At 37.9% G+C, this 22,462-nt stretch overlaps 1 protein-coding gene across 16 annotated transcripts in view; it reads right to left on the bottom strand.

Moving 5' to 3' along the window:
- The window catches only part of C10H12orf42 (chromosome 10 C12orf42 homolog), a 193,300-nt gene that overhangs the window by 119,159 nt on the left and 51,679 nt on the right, over window positions 1–22,462 (bottom strand). For 2 of the 16 annotated variants that reach the window (XM_071071222.1, XM_071071223.1), the window contains one exon: window positions 10,651–10,736. The exons of the other annotated variants lie outside the window; for them this stretch is intronic. In XM_071071222.1, coding sequence (XP_070927323.1) covers window positions 10,651–10,656 — 6 coding nt within the window. In that variant the 5' untranslated portion in view covers window positions 10,657–10,736. The remainder of the gene's footprint in view (window positions 1–10,650; window positions 10,737–22,462) is intronic. 16 annotated transcript variants of the gene reach the window in all.

Genomic DNA, 22,462 nt, shown 5'->3' with positions numbered 1-22,462 from the left:
CTTTAGAAGACTTGGAAATCTTGCAAACTGCCATGTGAGGACGTGGATACCGAGATCTTTGCTAAGCTGTACACTCACGATGAGCTTCCAGTTTTGTCCCTCTCCTTTTGCCTTCTGTACCCCTTTATTGCTCATCAATTGTCTGCTTGTGTCAGCACTTCCCTTTCTAATGCAAACTCTCTAAGGCACTGATTCTCAAACTTTGCATGTTTCACATTTCTTTCTTTCTTTTTTTTTTTTTTTTTTTTTTTTTTTTGAGACGGAGTCTTGCTCTGTCTCCCATGCTGGAGTGCAATGTCATGATCTCCACTCACTGCAACTTCTGCCTCCCTGGTTCATGTGATTCTCCTCCCTAAGCCTCCCAAGTAACTTGGGTTACAGGCGCACACCACCACACCCAGTTACTTTTTTGTATTTTTAGTAGAGACAGGGTTTCACTATGTTGGCCAGACTGGTCTCAACTTCCTGACCTCGTGATCCGCCTACCTCAGCCTCCCAAAGTGCCGGGATTACAGGCGTGAGTCACGGCGCCAGGCCTGCATGTTCCTTTTGCACTATACACATTGTAGATTAACATGACCATTGGATTATTTGTGGTTATGAATAATTCCCAGCAAAACAGCATTAATTTCACTATTTCTTCCCACTCAAGAAAGCATATTATGAAGTGAGAAGACAGTGAATCTATTCTTACACATTTTTAAAATATTTTCAAAATCTTGTACTTTATTGTACAAGTTACTAACAAAAATACCTTTAAGTAATCACAGTGCACCAATATGAGAAGATTGTGTGGTTGGGAATGATGTCCTGGGGACCAACAAGCCTGTCTTACTCATCTTTGCAACTTCTGTCTCACAGTGCCTAGCTTGCTACAGAGACACAAGAGGCCCAGGGACTAATGAGAAGGGAGAAAAAATAGAGAAGGGAAGAAGATAATGTAGAAGAGAGGAAAGGAGGCAAAGAGAAAAGTTAAACCAAATAAACATAAATGTAAGAATATTTTAAGGCTGGGTGCAGTGGCTCACGCTTGTAATCACAACTTTAGGAGGCCAAGGTGGGAGGATCTCTTGAGCCCAGGAGTTTGAGACCAGCATGGGCAACATCAGGAGACCCTGTCACTACAAAATAAAATAAAAAATATTACCTGAGTGTAGTGGTGTGTGCCTGTGGTCCCAGATACTCAGGAGGCTGAGTGAGAGGATCATATGAATCTGGGAGGTTAAGGCTGCAGTGAGCCATAATCTCACCACTGCACTCCAGTCTGGGCAACAGAGCAAGACCTTGTCAATAAATATAAATAAATAAATAGATATCAGCATGATCAACTAGTAGCAAATGAACTAAATAAAACTCATAAAAAGAACTAATATTCCAGTAGAGTAGTAGTGTTTCAATACTATACTGTTCTAAAACAACTGTTATGAAACATACTGTTGGGCTATAATTCCCTCTCAGAACTGAGGAATAAAGATCTGATGTCTGCACAAGCGTGTGTGCAAAAGATACAAATTAACTGCTAAATTGTCAAGATAACAACTTTCCAGAAGGAATGACTAATAGCAAAATATTTCAATCCTATTCGCCTCTCTTATATTCCTGGTTACATTCATGTTCCTAATAATAACAATAATAATAAGATGGTCAGAAATTATATTATTTGTATCTAAAATGTATTCAGTGGAGCCAGAGGGATAGCTTTATGTATAATGAAGTATTGAACTTGATTAGACTCAGTATTGAATTATTAAATCGCTCCTTAAATAAAGAAAAGAGAGATGTTGTTCAGAAAAGCAACAATGGATAAATCTGATTGAAAGCCCTATTTTTGAGCAATCCCTTGTTCTATTCAAATCTCTTTAAATTCACTGAAATGAATTTGAGTCCTGTAAAGGTCATGACTCAAAAAAGAAAAACCCAAAATTGATTTAAAGGGGCTAATCAAGGAGGAGATTTGCAGTACTTTCAAGAAACAACCTTCTGAAATGGAAGAGAATTGGCCAACAATTCCATTTTACTGGGCCACACGTTAATATAACAGCCAATTATTGTTCAACAAAAGCAATATCCCAATTCATTCTTTTTCACAAGGTAACGACTCTGGCCTGTGAGTTGAGAAAATAAAATGATGGACTAGACACACGCCACAGAGGAAAAGTGTGGAGTAGGATTTGGGGCTTTTTACTGGATGCCGTACATTTCATTAGTGGTTCTGAGTCCCCTGCTGGGCTCTTATTTCTAAGCCTTTTGTGTGGGATTTTCCTTTTAAAATGATACCTCAATGCAAATGTCCCAGTGTAAGAAAACACTTAGCACATGTCTAAGAAACCTGTAGAATGGCCTTGGAAAGCATAGAAATTTTTTAAAGCAAAAATAAAGGACATAAAATGGAATATTTTAGACTGCCCTAGCAGGTGGGTATCTGGTGGTAGAAAACCAGCTCCAAAACAAGCAAGACTGTAACTGTAACAAGAAAAAATACACTTGTGTTCCAATAATCCCAACAAAATTAAATTGCAACCTGGGAACATTAAAAAAAAAAAAAAAAAAAAAGGACACAACACCCTTCAAAAGAAAAATAAAACAATGCTCCCAAAATAGGCCCGATTATGTGGGTCACTGCATACTGTGTATTTCCCCTGTAGCATTTTATCATGGTTACTGTTGCCAGGGGACACCTGATGCTCTCATTATATATGTTTGTCTTTCACATCCACATTGGAGCCAGTTTTTTTCCTTCAGTGCCCCCAGAACTGTAACAGAAATAAAAATAAGGAATGGACCCCATTATTACACAAATACCTACAAAGCAGAGGGAGTGACCCCCATGGGTCACCGTGTTGTCCCTAGAAGCATTGATGCCCTTGCCCTGGGGCCCCCAGCCCTTTGTCACAGGGTCAAAGCCAGGACCTCAGCTGAGTATCCTCTGTGAAGAATTAACAAGTGTGACAATTTGTGGGCCCTCCCCCCTTGGCCCCTGGTCTGGCCTGCCTGAATGCTGTAAATAGAGACATCTGGATAGAGCCCTTTCACTGCAGTAATTGAAAATGAACACGGATCAAGTTCTGGCCTGTTGTATTCATAAATCTTGAGGCCTAATTACATTAAAGGGAAATCTAGGGCCCAGCACTATGGAAACTGCAGATTCTATCAGGCGCTTGAATCATGAATCTTTAAGATAAGTGGGTTTTCTCTCCCCACCCCACCCCCTACTCTTTAGTAGAGTTGAATGGGAAATTTTCAAATCAAGTCTTTCAGTATTAATGCACCAGGAAACTTCTGAGAAGATTTTATGCTCTACTGTTTGTACATGTGATTCCATTGCATGTTCACTGGGTGACATTTGCAGCATTCCTCAGAGCAGATCAACATTTTCAGGCTTAAAATTAGTCACATTTCTATGAGGAATGATGACAGACTTGACAGATATTTAAAATATGTTTTTCCCCCAAGTTGAGCAGAAAGAGCATGGCTCTAGTTAAAATGTAATGAGTTTCAAAAAAAGAATTATGGCAATTTAACATTCCAAATGAACTCAAAGCTCTCGGCATCCCCTGTAAAGATAACAAGTTGTGAATCTGACTCCAGAGTAGTTCTACTGAAATTTATAAATAACCCATCACATAAGTTTTTTATTGTTTAATATAAAAATTTATTTAGCTCTATTACCTGAAGATGGATTTCAAAGTAAATGCATGATGCTATTTTTCTGTTTATATTTTTCTTATAGTTTCGTGTATTGGATGATATTTGGGCCATTTTGGAAAATGAATGAATGGAGGACATTGCAACTTAACTTACTAGAAATGCATCTACACCAATCACCATGCAGAAGTGAAGCCTTTTGAGCACAAGCTCCAATGTGATTAAGATCCCCCTGCACATGGTGCCTCTTCCCATTTGTCACATGCCATGGGCACAAAATAAATGCTGTGGAGATGAGCTAATGAATCTACAAACTGAATCTGTATCTCTGGGGTCAGCTATAATAAGGAAAATATGTTGTTACTATCCTTTTGTCTTCATTCATTCGTGATGATTTCCTAGCAGCTAATAAGAAAATCACTGGGTATAAAAACATACCGAGTGGCTGGCAAGATGGCCGAATAGGAACAGCTCCGGCCTGCAACTTCCAGCAAGGTCAATACAGAAGGCGGGTGATTTCTGCATTTCCAACTGAGGTACCCAGCTCATCTCATTGAGACTGGTTAGACAGTGGGTGCAGCCCACGGAGGGCAAGCCAAAGCAGGGTGGGGCATTGCCTCACCTGGGAAGTGCAAGGGGTCAGGGAATTCCCTCCCCTAGCCAAGGGAAGTTGTAAGGGACTGTGCCTTGAGGAATAGTGCATTCCAGATACTATGCTTTTCCCATGGTCTTTGCAACCCACAGACCAGGAGATTCCCTTGGGTACCTACACTACCAGGGCCCTGGGTTTCAAGTACAAACTGGGCAGCCATTTGGGCAGACACAGAGCTGGCTGCAGGAGTATTTTTGTTGTTTCATTCCCCAATGGTGCCTAGAACACCAGTGAGACAGAATCATTCACTCCCCTGGAAAGGGGGCTGAAGTCAGGGAGCCAAGTGATCTAGCTCACTGAGTCCCACCCCCACCATGGAGACCAGTAAGCCAAGATCCACTGGTTTGAAATTCTCGCTGTGGGCACAGAAGTCTGAAGTTAAACTGGGACACTCAAGCTTAGTGGGAGAGGGGTGTCCACCATTACTGAGGCTTGAATAAGTGGGTTTCCCCTCACAGTGTAAACAAAGCCACTAGGAAACAAAGCCACTGGGAAGTTCGAAGTGGGCAGAGTCCACCACAGCTCGGCAAAGCCACTGTAGCCAGACTGCCTCTCTAGATTCCTCCTCTCTAGGCAGGGCATCTCTGAAAGAAAGCCAGCAGCCCTAGTCAGGGGCTTATAGATAAAACTCCTATCTCCCTGGGACAGAGCACCTAGGGGAAGGGACAACTCTAGGTGCAGCTTCAGCCAACTTAAACATTCCTGCCTGCCAGCTTTGAAGAGAGCAGCGGATCTCTCAGCACAGCGCTTGAGCTATGCTAAGGGACAGATTGCCTCCTCAAGTGGGTCCCTGCCCCCCGTGCCTGCTGACTGGGAGACACCTCCCAGCAGGGGTCGATAGGCACCGCATACAGGAGAGCTCCAGCTGGCATCTGGCAGGTGCCCTTCTGGGACAAAGCTTCCAGAGGAAGGAACAGACAGCAATGTTTGCTGTTCTGCAGCCTCTGCTGGTGATACTCAAGCAAACAGGGTCTGGAGTGGACCTCCAGCAAACTCCAGCAGACCTGCAGCAGAGGGGGCCTCACTGTTAGAAGGAAAAGTAACAAGCAGAAAGGAATAGCATCAACATCAACAAAAAGGATGTCCACATAAAAACCCCATCTGAAGGTCACCAGCATCAAAGATTAAAGGTAGATAAATCCATGAAGATGAGGAAAAACCAGCCTCAAAAGGCTGAAAATTCCAAAAACCAGAACATCTCTTCTCCTCCAAAGGATCACAACTCCTCACCATCAAGGGAAAAAAACTTGATGGAGAATGAGTTTGACGAACGGACAGAAAAAGGTGGATAATAACAAATTCCTCCAAGCTAAAGAAGCATGTTCTAACCCAATGAAAGGAGCTAAGAACCTTGAAAAAAGGTTAGAGGAATTGCTAACTAGAAAAACCAGTTTAGAGAAAAATGTAAATGACCTGATGGAGCTGAAAAACAGCATGAGAACTTTGCGAAGCATATACTAGTATCAAAGCTGAATTGATCAAGTGGAAGAAACAATATCAGAGATAGAAGATCGACTTAATGAAATAAAGTGTGAAGACAAGATTAGAGAAAAAAGAATGAAAAGGAACAAACAAAGCCTCCAAGAAATATGGGACTATATGAAAAGACCAAATCTACGTTTGATTGGTATACCTGAAAGTGACGGGGAGAATGGAACCAAGTTGGAAAACACTCTTCAGGATATTATCCAGAAGAACTTCCCCAACCTAGGAAGACATGCCAACATTCAAATTCAGGAAATACAGAGAACACCACATGGATACTCCTTGAGAAGAGCAACCCCAAGACACATAATTGTCAGACTCACCAAGGTTGAAATGAAGGAAAAAATGTTAAGGGAAGCCAGAAAGGTCAAGTTACCCACTAAGAGAAGTTCATCAGACTAACAGCAAATCTCTCAGCAGAAACCCTATAAGCCAGAAGAGAGTGGTGGCAGTTATTCAACATTCTTAAAGAAAAGAATTTTCAACCCAGAATTTTATATCCAGCCAAACTAAGCTTCATAAGCGAAGGAGAAATGGAATCCTTTACAGACAAGAAAATGCTGAGAGATTTTTGTTACCACCAGGCCTGCCTTACAAGAGCTTCTAAAGAAAGCACTAAATATGGAAAGGAAAAACCGGTACCAGCCACTGCAAAAACATACCAAATTGTAAAGACCATCAACACTATGAATAAACTGCATCAACTAACAGACAAAATAACCAGTTAGCATCATAATTACAGGATCAAATTCACACATAATATTAACCTTAAATGTAAATGGGCTAAATACCCCAATTAAAAGACACAGACTGGCAAATTGGATTAAGAGTCAAGACCCATCTGTGTGCTGTATTCAGAAACCCATCTCACGTGCAAAGACACACATAGGCTCAAAATAAAGGGATGAATATTTAACAAGCAAATGGAAAGCAAAAAAAAGAGCAGGGATTGCAATCCTAGTCTCTGATAAAATAGACATTAAACCAAAAAAGATTAAAGAAAAAAAAGACGGGCATTATATCATGGTAATGGGATCAATGCAACAAGTAGAGCTAACTATCTTATATATATATGCACCCAATACAGGAGCACCCAGATTCATAAAGCAAGTTCTTAGAGACTTACAAAGAGATTTACACTCCCACACAATAATAGTGGGAGACTTTAACACCCCACTGTCAATATTAAACAGATCAATGAGACAGAAAATTAACAAGGATATTCAGGACTTGAACTCAGCTCTGGACCAAGCAGACCTAATAGACATCCACAGAACTCTCCACTCCAAATCAACAGAATATACATTCTCCTCAGCACCTCATCACACATATTCTAAAATTGATCACATAATTGGAAGTAAAACACTCCTCAGCAAATGCAAAAGAATGGAAATCATAACGAACAGTCTCTCAGACCACAGTGCAATCAAATTAGAACTCAGGATTAAGAAACTCACTCAAAACCGCACAACTACATGGAAACTGAACAAACTGCTCCTGAATGACTACTGGGTAAATAACAAAATTAAGGCAGAAATAAATAAACTCTTTGAAATCAGTGAGAACAAAGACATAACATACCAGAATCTCTGGGACAGAGCTAAAGGAGTGTTTAGAGGGAAATTTATAGCACTAAATGTACACATACGAAAGCAGGAAAGATCTAAAATCAACGCCCTAATATCACAATTAAAAGAACTAGAGAAGCAAGAGCAAACAAAGTCAAAAGCTAGCAGAAGGCAAGAAATAACTAAGATCAGAGCAGAACTGAAGGAGAGAGAGACACGAAAAACCCTTCAAAAAATCCATGAATCCAGAAGCTGATTTTTTGAAAGATTAGCAAAATAGATAGACCACTATCTAGGCTAATAAAGAAGAAAAGAGAGAAGAATCAAACAGACACAATAAAAAATGATAAAGGGGATATCACCACTGATTCCACAGAAATACAAACTACATCAGAGAATACTATAAATACCTCTACAAAAATAAACTAGAAAATCTAGAAGAAATGGATAAATTTCTGGACACATACACCCTCCCAAACTAAATTAGGAAGAAGTCGAATCCCTGAATAGACCAATAACAAGTTCTGAAGTTGAGGCAGTAATTAATAGCCTACAAACCAAAAAAAAGTCCAGGACCAGATGGATTCACAGCCTTATTCCACTAGAGGTACAAAGATAAGCTGGTACCATTCCTTCTGAAACTATTCCAAACAACAGAAAAAGAGGGACTCCTCCCTAACTCATTGTATGAGGCCAATGTCATCCTGATACCAAAACCTGGCAGAGACACAACAAAAAAAGAAAATTTCAGGTCAATATCCCTGATGAACATTAATGCGAAAATCCTCAATAAAATACTGGCAAACCAAATCCAGCAGCACATCTAAAAGGTTATCCACCATAATCAAGTCAGCTTCATCCCTGGGATGCAAGGCTGGTTCAACATACACAAATCAATAAACGTAATCCATCACATAAACAGAACCAGTGACAAAAACCACATGATTATTTCAATAGATGCAGAAAAGGCCTTTGATATAATTCAATACCCCTTCATGCTAAAAACTCTCAATAAACTTTAGGTATTGATGGAGCCTATCTCAAAATAATAAGAGCTATTTATGACAAACCCACAGCCAATATCATACTGAATGAGCAAAAGCTAGAAGCATTCCCTCTGAAAACCGGCACAAGACAAGGATGCCCTCTCTCACCACTCCTATTCAACATAGTATTGGAAGTTCTGGCCAAGGCAATCAGGCAAGAGGGAAAAAAAAGCGTGTTTAAATAGGAAGAGAGGAAGTCATATAATCTGTTTGCAGATAACATGATTGTATATTTAGAAAACCCCATCGTCTCAGCCCAAAATTTCCTTAAGTTGATAAGCAACTTCAGCAAAGTCTCAGGATACAAAAATCAATGTACAAAAATCACAGGCATTCCTATACACCAATAATAGACAAACAGAGAGCCAAATCATGAGTGAACTCCAATTCACAACTGCTACAAAGAGAATAAAATACCTAGGAATACAACTTTCAAGGGATGTGAAGGACCTCTTCAAGGAGAACTACAAACCACGGCTCAAGGAAATAAGAAAGGACACAAACAAATGGAAAAATATTCCATGCTCATGGATAGGAAGAATCAATATCATGAAAATGGCCATACTACCCAAAGTAATTTATCGATTTAATGCTATCCCCATCAAGCTACCATTGACTTTCTTCACAGAATTAGAAAAAACTACTTTAAATTTCATATGGAACCAAAAAGGAGCCCGTATAGCCAAGACAACCCTAAGCAAAAAGAGCAAAGCTGGAGGCATCATGACACCTGACTTCAAACTATACTACAAGCCTACAGTAACCAAAACAGCATGGTCCTAGTACAAAAACAGATATATAGACCAATGGAACAGAACAGAGGCCTCAGAAATAATTCCACACATCTATAACCATCTGATGTTTGACAAACCTGACACAAACAAGCAATAGGGAAAGGATTCCCTATTGAATAAATGGTGTTGGGAAAACTGGTTAGCCATATGCAGAAAACTGAAACTGGACCCCTTACTTACATCTTATACAAAAATTAACTCAAGATGGATTAAAGACTTAAACATAAGATCTAAAACCATAAAAACTCTAGAAAAATAACCAAGGCAATACATTCAGGACATAGGCATGGGCAAAGACTTCATGACTAAAACACCAAAAGCAATGACAACAGAAGCCAAAATTAGCAAATGAGATCTAATTAAACTAAAGAGCTTCTGCACAGCAAAAGAAACTACCATCAGAGTGAACAGGCAACCTACAGAATGGGAGAAAATTTTTGCAATCTATCCATCTGACAAAGGGCTAATATCCAGAATCTACAGGGAACTTAAACAAATTTACAAGAAAAACACAAACAATCCCATCAAAAAGTGGGCAAAGGATATGAACAGACACTTATCAAAAGAAGACATCTATGAGGCCAACAATCATATGAAGAAAAGCTCATCATCATCACTGGTCATTAGAGAAATGCAAATCAAAACCACAATGAGATATCATCTCACACCAGTTAGAATGGCGATCATTAAAAAGTCAAGAAACAACAGACGCTGGAGAGGATGTGGAGAAAAAGGAATGCTTTTACACTGTTGGTGAGAGTGTAAATTAGTTCAACCATTGTGGAAGACAGTGTGGTGATTCCTCAAGGATCTAGAACCAGAAATATCATTTGACCCAGCAATCCCATTAGTGGGTACATACCTAAAGGATTATAAATCATTCTACTATAAAGACACATGCACACATATGTTTATTGCAGCACTATTCACAATAGCAAAGACTTGGAACCAACCCAAATGCCCATCAATGATAGACTGGATAAAGAAAATGTGGCACATATACACCATGGAATAATATGCAGCCATAAAAAAGGATGAGTTCATGTCCTTTGCAGGGACACGGATGAAACTGGAAACCATTATTCTCATCAAACTAACACAGGAACAGAAAACAAAACTCCGCATGTTCTCACTGGTAAGTGAGAGATGAACAATGAGAACACATGGACACAGGGAGGGGAATATCACAAACTGGGGCCTGTTGGTGGGGGTGGGGAGATAGGGAAGGGATAGCATTAGGAGAAATACTTAATGTAGACAACGAGTTGATAGGTGCAGCAAACCACCATGGCACGTGTATACCTATGTAACAAACCTGCACGTTCTGAACACAAAGTATAATAATAAAAAAAAATATCAAGGTACTATGAGGAGAATATAATACTAGTTGACATTTGTCAAGAATATAATCTCTCAGACATTATGCTAGACTCTCCATAGATAATCTTCCAAATGCTCACCGGCATTCATCCAGGGAGATATCATTATTTCCATATTCTAGATTGGGAAGATGTGGCTCAGAGACATTAGGAGATCATGATCACACCTAAAAGTGATGGAGTTGAAAATTAAATAGAGGCCATTTTGACTCTAGAGTTTATATTATTTCCACAAAGTCACATGAATAGTTAACCTTTTATAAAAATCTAACCTTTATAAAACACTTTCCTATATGTCATGGATGGCAAAATATTGCAGTCAGACCATGACTCTGGGCTCAAATCCTGCATCCTGCACTTACTTGTTATGGCAACACAGGCAAGTTAACCTCTTTGGCCTCTTGAGCTCCTCATACTTAAAAGAGGAAATGGTACTGATAGTAATAATGAAAGCCAACTATGAGGGTCATTTTGAAGATGAAATGAGACAATATACACATATGCATGACATACCCTGGCCCACAATAAGTGCTTAAGAAATAATCACTGTATCATTATTCTGTCATTCACACAAGCTTTTAATGAGTATTTTCTATTATGATTTGACTTTCTAGAAACCTCTTAATATTAGCAGCAGATGTATCCAAGTCACACAGCACCAAAGTATGCTAGTGGCAGTGAATCCCTACAGGTCTGCAGCAACCTCAATTCTTGCCTCCTCAGGAGAAAGAATTTAACTGAGGGGCACAAGGCAGGAGAGAAGGAGGCAGGTTTTAGAGCAGGAGTGAATGTTTCTTTTAAAAACTTTAGCGCAAGAATGAAAGGAAGTACAGTACACTTGGAAGAAGGTCAAGCAGGCAACCTAAGAGATCGAGTGCACAGTTTGACCTTTAACTTGGGGTATTATATGTTGGCATGCTTCTGGGGTTGCATTACCTCTCCCCTGATTATTCCCTTGGGGTGGGCTGTCCACATGTGTAGTGTGTTTACTGGAGTTGTACACATGCTCACTTGAGGCATTCTTCCCTTACCAGTCAAGTGTTCCTATAAGGTCATACACCAGTTAAGCTCAGCCATTTGGCCTCTTGGTAAGCATGCTTAACCCCACTTACCCAGCTCCTGAGATCTTACCCACAAGATGCTTATCACCAGCCTTAGGTGTTTTTATCTATTGGAAGACTGCTTTTCCCTGGCACCAGCTGCAACTAATTATTATTTTAGAGAGGCAGTTCAACAACCGCCTGACCATCGCTTGATGCTTGCTGACACTCCTGGTTGGCAGCTGCTGGGGGGGCCCTCTCCTACCCTGCTCATATCTGACTTGTTACCTACTGTAACATTAATAAACACTTTCTAGAACTTTATTTGGTGTGCTGAAGAATTCATGACATACAACAGGAGGTTTCTGCTCTCTAAAGAGGCTTGCTGTCTAATGAGAGAGAAAATATGTAATACTCTTACTCTATGTTATGGACTGAATTGTGCCTCTCTCCCAAATTCACACGTTGAAGTCCTCTCCAGTACTTCCGGTTGTGACTATTTAGAGATAGGGGTCTTTAAAGAGGTAATTAAGGTTAGATGAGGTGGTACAGGTGGGTCCTAATCCAATATGCCTGGCATCCTCGTATGAAGAGATTAGGACACAGACACGCACACAGAGGGATGACCATGTGAGGGCACAGCAAGAAGGTGGCCATCTGCAGGACAGAGGCCTCAGAAGGAATCAAACCTGCCAGCACCTTGATCTTGGACTTCCAGCCTCCAGAACCGCGAGAAAATAAATGTCTATTGTTTAAGCCATCCAGTCTGTGGTATTTTTTATGGCAGCATAAGCAAACTAATACACTATACAAAATAGATTAAAACCATAAAGAAAAAGCAACCAGAAGCCCAGGACTCCCAGTGAAATATAAACTTTCTTTACATTCCACACTATGCAGTAATTGTTAACTTACTCCTCTGTATTACCCAGGCCATAGCTTCCCAGCAGTAGGATATAGATACATTTGCTGCTGTGTCCCAGCACCTAGCACGATTCCTGGCCCCCAATAAATATTCACTACATAATAAAACCATGAGAAATTCTTTCACCTTCCTTTCCTATGTTTTATTGTAACCAAATAGTTGATGAAAAAAAAGTTCTTCTTTATACAAATACTGTACCTAATAAATTGCAGAAGGAATGATAAAATGCAAAAGTGGAGCTAGCACAATTATTAATGAATTATGAATGAGGAATTCACAAGGAAAGCATCATAGTGACACCATTTGAACTCATTGATCAACCTCAGGATATATAAAATGGGGAGAGATCAATTTTATGTGCCTCATAATATGATGCAACAAGAAGGATACGGCAACATCTCTGAAGCACAATTTCCTAACACTTGTACCAGCATCTAATTGAATCTGTGGATCTAACTACCCATTTGAAAAATGATAGGGAATAGAAGAACAAGTTAAAGACACAGCAAAATCCAGGAAGTGGGAGGGACATTTACAAAGAAATTACCTATTTTCTCTAACAAAAGAGTGGTATGGGTTGAAGGAACCCATTGTCATAAAACACATGTGAACTTAAGACACATAACAACATATGCAGAATGTGCAGCTTGTTCAGATTGTGACTCAATTTTACCAAGTGCAAAAGTGAAATGTTTGAGACAATCTTGGAAACAGAAATATGGACTAAATTGCATTGATGAATGACTTAATTTTGCTTGGCATAATAATAGCATGGCCAATATATGGAAACATAGAGATGTAAATTTAGATATGTATATAAATAGCCTTACCAACTAATAATGCATCCTGAAGAATTTGTGAATAAAATGGCATGATGTTTGAGAATTTCTATAAGAGTTTTAAAACTAACTTGATTCTCTTAAATGCTCTATCAAACATGGCAGGTTTTGTTTTGTTTTTTAAAATGAAGACATTGGTAACCCAATTCTCTTGGTTAAGAGGCTTGCCAAGGTCACTCAGTCAGGAAATGGCAGGACCAGTTTCTTCAAACTCCTACTCTGGTGCAAGTGGGTACTTCACCATAGACCCCTAACTTCAAGAAAGGAAAATAGAGGCATAAATTTTAAACTAACATTTGTTATTATGCAACTAGTCTTGTTGAGTGTTTTATGTCCACTACGAACCCATGAGATATGTGCTATGAGACCCATTCTGCAGATGAACCAGAACTCAAAGAGGTTATGTGATTTGTCAAGAGTGGCACAGGATTAAAACCCAGAATGGCCTAACTCCATTTCAAATGAGGTACAACACCACACCATGGCTCCCCTCTTGGAGAACTGCAATGTACAGTAGTTTAGGCCAAGTTCTACAGTGAAAAAAAAAAGTGTTTAAATTCCTTCACCAATCATTTCTCAACCTCTGACCATGGAACCTTTCTTTTACACTTAGCATCTATTAAGTTTGCATGTGACCACAGGGTACACAAGAATTGCTTCAAGCTAATAATGGGTGAAATCTTACTGTATTTCTGCTATGTTTGAATGTGGGAATATTAACACATGTCATAATTATTACTAAAAAATAAACTACTTTTCATTTACATAGCAAAAAGTTAACTACATATGGCCAGCATCATTTTTAATTGATAAGCACCAATTTTACTCTGTCAAAAAGCAAATATTGTTTCCTCCCTAGTTGGACTCCTAAGTATTGTATTTTCCAAATAGCCCATGAGGTTTGAGGCACCCTTCCCCAACTCAAGCTTATTAGAAAGTTTATTTCCTAGACTAGTGGACAGAGAAGGGGAAGGAAAGTTACATTTTGCCAAAGGACCTCATGATTTAATGGCACTGGTAATACTAATACAAGCTCAAGCCTTTTGGCCAAATTTTGCAAAACTGGTTGAGGTATTTTTTCCTGTAGATATAAAACCTTCAAACTGAAACTGATCATTAAAAGGAAAAGGAAAACTAAGCAACAATTTCAAACTGGGCTATTTTAAGAAATGCCTTCTTCACATAACCAAAAATTTCTCACCTCTTCCTTCCCTCCATGAGTATTTTTGCACTCATTTCTGAACTCGGACATCTCTGTGGATCTGACACACAGGAGCAGCAGCCTACAAGGCAGTGAGCAGCACCTAATGGAGTTGGGTACGAATGACTGAAGCTCACCAAAGGAGGGTCCTCAAAAGCAGCAGTGGTGAGATGAGGGTTGGGGGAAAATGGAAAGCAAGCCCTGTCTTCAAGATGTGCAGAACAATATCCTTTCTCTCTCAGGTCTGGCATCATATGAGCAAATGTGAGCAAATGTGAAAACCAGAAATGTGTTCTCAAATGACAGAAACTTCTCTTGAGAAAAGGGGAAATGTGAATCCAGTTTAAAGAAAACTCAATCATTAAAGACAAATTAATTTCTCTTAGAAATCAAAAATCTGGCCCCAGCGTGGTGGCTCATCTCTGTAATCCCAACACTTTGGGAAGTCAAGGCTGAAAGACAGATTGAAGCCAGGCATTCAAGACCAGCCTGGTCAACATAGTGAGACCTCATCTCTACAAAAAATTAAAAAATTAGCTAGGCTTGGTGGTGTACACCTGTAGTCCCAGCTAGTCAGGAGGCTGAAGTGGGAGGGTCACTTGAGCCCAGGAGTTTGAAGTTACAGTGAGTTATGAACACACCACTACACTCCAGCCTGAGTGACAGAGGGAGACTCCATCTCAAAAAAAAAAAATAAATAAAGTCAAAAATCTGCATCATAACCTTCAAAATGTCCACCAAAATTTTCACATGTAAATTCTTCTCCACTTTTACAACTTTCCCTTGACTGCTCTCAGTGTTAACATTTTATAGCATCACTTTTATGATGAAATTCCACATTATGAAATCTGACATACCTACATTTCTCTACATATTTACAATGAGATAATGCCAGCAACTAACCATAACCAGTGTGCATGCACGGCTGTTAGTTCTTCACAAAAGCAAGGAGCAATATGATTGATGATCTCACATCTACTTTTTGGTCTCACAGTCTTGCAGGGATGACAGTTGTGTGTACAATGACATTTGCACGCACTGGACAGCACAGATGTGCAAGTCAACAACAGGTTGCTGGTTTGGGTATCTAAGACCTTCGCAGACTGAAGACAAGGAGGCTTCCCTTGCAAAACCTTATCATTGACATTCCCACCTAACAAATGGGGCCTTAGCCTATTCTATCATTGCACCTTCCTGCTGCAATCTATATCAGCACTCCATTCTGCCAGTTCCCTGTACATCCTGACACAGCCTCTTTTATTCCCATCCTGATAAACACTGCATTATTATTTTTTAACAAATCACCAAATCACAGGGCTTTATGATCAGAACAATGTAGATAATAAAACTCTTGAATTAACAAATAATACATTGTTTTCTATGTGTCAGACACTGCACTACATGCTTTCCATGTGTCATACATAGATCTTTTTAAAAAGAAAAGAGTAAATGAATGAAAGAATATATGTATTAAAGAGTAAAAAAAATGTAATTTTTCAAATTGTTTAAAAGGGAAATAACTTTGGAAATTATACATTCTCTCTCAATCATTCATTCAACAAATATTTATTTTATTTAATGCCTATTAGATACTAGGCTTTGCCCTACGTTCTGAGAACAAAGTAGTAAACGGCAGGTGCTCTAAGCAGATTACAGTCAAATGGAGAGAGTTACCACACGGAAGAGTGAACTGAAGTCTTGAGTTTCAGGCAGTAAGGAGGTGCATGTCTAGTAACTTATATATATTAGAATAAACTGAAATCAAACAGCACAAGTTTCATCTTTTCAAACACCTAGACAGAGAATGTTAACTATTGCTGAATATTTTGTCGAGATAATTTTATTGCTCATCTATGACTGACAGGTGCCAGCAATTTTATGTTGTAGAGAAGAACAACAAAGGCAGAAGAGGAAACTGATACAGAATGAGCCCCCAACCAGCGGCCCAGAACTCTGCCAGATGTTTTTATGTTCATTATCTTAGTCAATATTCATTGATCTTCTAAGCCTGATGTTTCCTCCATATTGCAAATAAGGAAAATTAGTGCACTCTAGAGTTTAGGTAACTTTTCTTAGACAATCTGCTAGTGGGTGGCAGAGATGAGATTAAATCCCAAGACTCTCACTCCACACTCCCCACTGAAGACTATAGTGAATGGAAGAGCACAAGCCTCCTCTAACCCTCAGCAATTCTGATTTTTGCCATGCCAAAAAATATAAATTTTTAGGTGAAATCTCTTTATTTTTTTCAATTAGCGATAATTCAAAAAATTAAAAATATGCTGCAGGTCAAACAAAATATATCTGTAATCAAATGTTGAAGTCATTCATTTGAAACCTCTACTTGGCAGTGTTTTTCTCCACTGAGGTTACCCAGCTGAGCAGGGTTGGCACATACCACGAAGGGTACAAAAAGGCCGTGCAAGAAGTCATGTTGAGTTGAGTTCAGACATAAGCTTATTTTCTTCAGGGTGTAGGAAGAGAAAGAGACTAAACACTTTATAGATGATATCAAATTGGATGGGTGAGGCTAAGTCCTCGAAATGTAAAACTGAAATTTTAATTACCTATTTCCGGATTTTACGTTGTACATTTTTTTAACATGTTAATGTTTCTAAAACCTGTATCTTATCACCAATGTCAAATAAAAATTCTTTACTTGTGCCGTTTGTCTCCTTTTCTTGGGTTATGTATGCCAAAGGTTTATTTTATTGTTTTTTTACAAAAACTCATTTTTTGTTTTATGGATCAACTTTACCGTTTGTTTTCCATTTTAATAATTTATTTTATCTTTACTAATTATAATTATTAATGCAAAATTTGTTATTAATTTGCTAGCTTCTTAAGTTGAAAGCTTAGTTCATTTTTATACTGTTTGTTGTTTCTAAATAAAATACATGTAAAGGTCTACATTTTTCCCTGGGCTCCACATGGGGTTAGTGGGTTTCATAGGTTCATATAAAGGGCTTTCTTCTGTTGTTTTTTAGTTCTTAGTTTGTAACTTCTAAATAAATATTTAAAGTAAAATTAGAAGCATTTTAAACATTATTTATTGTATAATTCTGCCATCAATGTGGCCTATATAATATCAACTTTTTGAAATGTATTAAAATTTCCTTTTTGTGTAGTATGTGAGTTAACTTGGTAAAATTTTCCAAGTATATTTTTAAATAATGTTATTCTCCATTTCTATTTGTATTTGCACACAGTCACATGTGTAAGTACGTACTTGTAAATTGTGTTAGTTCTATCTTCTGTGGCCATACTCATGTTTGTCTAATTGATTCATTTGTTTCTGAAAGATGTGTCTTAAAGACTTAACTAGAATTTGAATTAGTTTCTCTGTATAAGATTGTATAATTACTTGCACAAATAAGCAAGTTCTCTTCTTCTTTGTAAGTTTTTGATGTATACACACACACATATAAGTTATGTTGACTATCATACCTTCTTTAGTAATTAATCCTTTTATCAATATCATATTTTCCCCTTCTTTTTTGTCTTTTGCATTGAAATCTATTTTACCTTAAATTAATATTGCTATACCACTTTCTTTGTTACATGCCTTGAGATATTTCTTCTACTTCTTGAATATATTTTTGATATTTTAAATATAAAATACTTGAATATGAAAAAGAACATATGTAGATATCCATAAGTAATAAACCATAAATATAAACATACATGAACCCACAATCCAAAGTATTAAAAAAAAATGTTACCAATCATGTTGATACTTCCTGAGTACTTCTTGCCAATCTGTGCTCATCTCCCATACCGTCTCTCAGGGGTAGACACTATGTGAGTTTGTTTCTTATCATTCTCTTCCCCTCAACCTGTGGGATCTGACACTATCTCCAGGTAGATGATGTCAGTATTGAATTGGAGGAAACCCAGCTGGTGTCCACTGCATAACTGATTGCTTGTTTGTTGGTGGGGAAAAATCCCACATGTTTCATCTGTGTTGATTGTTGTGGTGTGAGAGCAGAGGAAAAACAGTTTTTTCAACTCAATACCATATAATATCAAATTGTTTCTCCAACTAGTTGTACAAATTTGTACCGGTTCTAACTGTTCCATGTCCTCACCAACATTTCATTTACTTTTTTTGGGCTTTTGGGGGGTTTTTTGGTGTGACTGCTGCTATCTCATTTTGAATTTAGTTTGCATTTTCTTGATTCACTAATGAGAACGAGTATCTTCACATGCTGACTGGCCATCAGCATAGGTTATTCTGTAAAATGCTTGTGCAAGTCCTTTCCCATTTTCCTATTGTGGTTTGCTTTTTTTATAAAGAGTTATTTATGTGCCCTAGATATTCCTTCTGGATTATATGTATTGCAAATATTCTCTCCCATTTGGAGCTTTCCCATTATTTTGTTTTCCTTATGATGCTTAAATGAATGGAATCCATTCTTTATGTACTATACTTATCAAGACCTTTCTTTATAGTTAGTACTCTTTGGGTCTTGTTTTTGAAAATCTTCCCTCATTTAAGGTCATGAAGATGTTCTTCTATGTTGTCTTTTAAAAATTTTAGAGATTTGTCATTTTTATTTAAGTCTCTTACTAATCTTGAATTGGTTTTTGTATATGGCAAGAGGTGAAAGCCAACTTTCTTTTTTTCAATGGGATAGCACCATTTACAGATAAGTCCATAGTTTCATCACCAATCTACAGTTATGGTAACAGTACTAATAACAGTAACAATAGCAGCTAATTTTATATGCTGCTTACTACATGACAGTCACAGTTCTAAGCAATTTACATGTAACGCCAGCTCTCTAATATGATTTGGTATTTTTAAAAAAAACCTATCAGAGTAACAGCATATTTCTCAGCAGAAACCCTACAAGCTAGAAGGGTTTGGGGTCCTATTTTTAGCCTCCTTAAACAAAGCAATTATCAGCAAAGAATTTTGTATCCAGTGAAACTAAGCTTCATAAATGAAAAAAAGATACAGTCTTCCGGAAAAACAAATGCTGAGAGAATTTGCCACTAACAAGCCAGCACTACAAGAACTGCTAAAAGGAACTCCAAATCTTGAAACAAATCCTTGAAATACACCAAAATAGAACCTCCTTAAAGCATAAATCTCACAGGACCTATGTAACAATAACACAATTTTAAAAAATAAGGTATTCAGGCAACAAAGAGCATAATGAATAGAATAGTACCTCACATCTCAATACTTACATTGAATGTAAATAGCCTAAATGCTCCACTTAAAAGATACAGAATGGAATAAGGGATAAGAATTCATCAACCAAGTTTCTGCTGTCTTCAGGAGACTCAACTAAAGCATAAGAACTCACATAAACTTAAGGTAAAGGGGTTGAAAAAGATATTGCATGGAAATGGACACCAAAAGTGAACAGAAGTGGTTATTCTTATATCAGACAAAACAGACTTTAAAGCAACGACAGTTAAAAAAGACAAAGAGGGACATTATACAATGATAAAAGGACTAGTCCAACAGGAAAATATGACAATTCTAAACGTACATGCACATAACACTGGAGTTCCTAAATTTATAAAACAATTACTAGTAGGCCTAAGAAATGAGATAGATGGCAACACAGCAATAGTGGGAGACTTTAATACTCCACTGATAGCATTAAACAAGTCATCAAGACAGAAAGTCAACAAAGAAACAATGGACTTAAACTATACCCTAGAACAAACGGACTTAACAGATATTTACAGAACATTCTACGCAACAACTGCAGAATATACATTCTGGTCATCAGCACATGGAACATTCTCCAAGATAGACCATGTGATAGGGCACAAAAAAGTCTCAGTAAATTTTAAAAAATCAAAATTATATAGAGTACTCTCTCAAACCACAGTGGAATAAAATTGGAAATCCACTCCAAAAGGAACCCTCAAAGTCACGCAAATGCATGGAAATTAAATAACCTAATCCTGAATGATCACTGGATCAATAATGAAATCAAGATAGAAGGTAAGGTAACAAAAGCCATCTATGACAAACTCACAGCTAACATTATACTGAATGAGGAAAAATTGAAAGCATTTCCCCTGTGAATTGGAACAAGACAAGGATGTCTACTCACCACTTCTATTCAACATAGTACTGGAAGTCCTAGCCAGAGCAATCAGACAAGAAAAAGAAATCAAGGGCATCCAAACTGGTAAAGAGGAAGTCAAACTGCCGCTGTTTGCTGATGATATAATCATACACCTAGAAAACCCTAAAGAATCATCCAAAAAACTGCTAAAACTGGTAAATGAATTCAGCAAAATTTTAGAATACAAAATTCATGTACACAAATCAGTAGCTCTGCTATACACCAATAGTGACCAAGCTGAGAATCAAATCAAGAACTCAACCCCTTTTACAATAGCTGCAAAAAAATAATAAAATGCTTAGGAATATACCTAACCAAGAAGGTGAAAGACCTCTATAAGGAAAACACAAAACACTGCTGAAAAAATCATAGATGACACAAATGGAAGCACATCCCATGCTCATGGATGAATAGAATCAATATTGCGAAAACGACCATACTGCCAAAAGCAACCACAAATTCAATGCAATTCACATCAAAATACTGCCATCATTCTTCACAGAACTAGAAAAACCAATCTTACAATTCGTATGGAACCAAAAACAAAAGAGCTCGCCTAGACAAAGCAAGACTAAGCAAAAAGGATGAATCTGGAGGCACCATATTACCCAACTTCAAACTATACTATAAGGCCATAGTCACAAAAACAGCATGACTGGTATAAAAATAGGTTCATAGACCAATGGAACAGAATAGAAAACGCAAAGATAAAGCCAAATACAGCCAACTGACCTTTGACAAAGCAAACAAAAACATAAAGTGGGGAAAGGTCACTCTATCCAACAAATGGTGCTGGGATAATTGGCAAGTCACATATAGAAGAATGAAACTGGATCCTCACCTCTCACCTTATACAAAAATCAACTCAAGATGGGTCAAAGACTTAAATCTAAGACCTGAAATCATACAGATTCTAGAAGACAACATTGGAATAACCCTTCTAGACACTGGCTTAGACAAAGACTTCATGACCAAGAACGCAAAAGCAAATGCAACAAAAACAAAGATAAATATATGAGGCTTAAACTAAAAAGCTTCTGCACAGCAAAAGAAATAATCAGCAGAGTTAAGAGACAACCTTCAGAGTGAGAGAAAATCTTCACAATCCATACATCTGACAAAGGACTAATATCCAGAATATACAAAGAACTCAAATAAATCAGCAAGAAAAAACAATCTCATCAAAATGTGGGATAATGACAAGAACAGACAATTCTCAAAGGAAGATATACAATTGGCCAACAAGCATATGGAAAAATGCTCAACATCACTAATTGTCAGGGAAATGTGGATCAAAATCACAGTGCGATACGACCTCACTCCTGCATGAATGGCCATAATCAAAAAATTTAAAAAAAAAAATAGATGTTGGTGAGGATGTGGTAAAAAGAGAACACTTTTACACCGTTGGTGGGAATGTAAACTACTAATAGTACAACCGCAGTACACTACACAGTGTGGAGATTCCTTAAAGAACTAAAAATAGATCTACGATTTGATCCAGCAATCTCACTACTAGGTACTGACCCAGAGGAAAAGAAGTCATGATATGAAAAAGATACTTGCACACACATGTTTATAGCAGCACAATTTGCAATTGCCAAAATATGGAATCAGCCCAAATGCCCATCAATCAACAAGTGGATAAAGAAAATGTGATATAGATAGATAGATAGATAGATAGATAGATAGATAGATAGATAGATAGATAGACAGACAGACAGACAGACAGACAGACAACACGGAATACTACTCAGCCATAAAAAGGAAAAAATAATGGCATTTGCAGAAAC

The sequence above is a fragment of the Macaca nemestrina genome, chromosome 10, assembly GCF_043159975.1.
Source record: "Macaca nemestrina isolate mMacNem1 chromosome 10, mMacNem.hap1, whole genome shotgun sequence".
NCBI classification, from domain to species: domain Eukaryota; kingdom Metazoa; phylum Chordata; class Mammalia; order Primates; family Cercopithecidae; genus Macaca; species Macaca nemestrina.
This window is presented reverse-complemented; position numbering and strand designations above follow the sequence as displayed.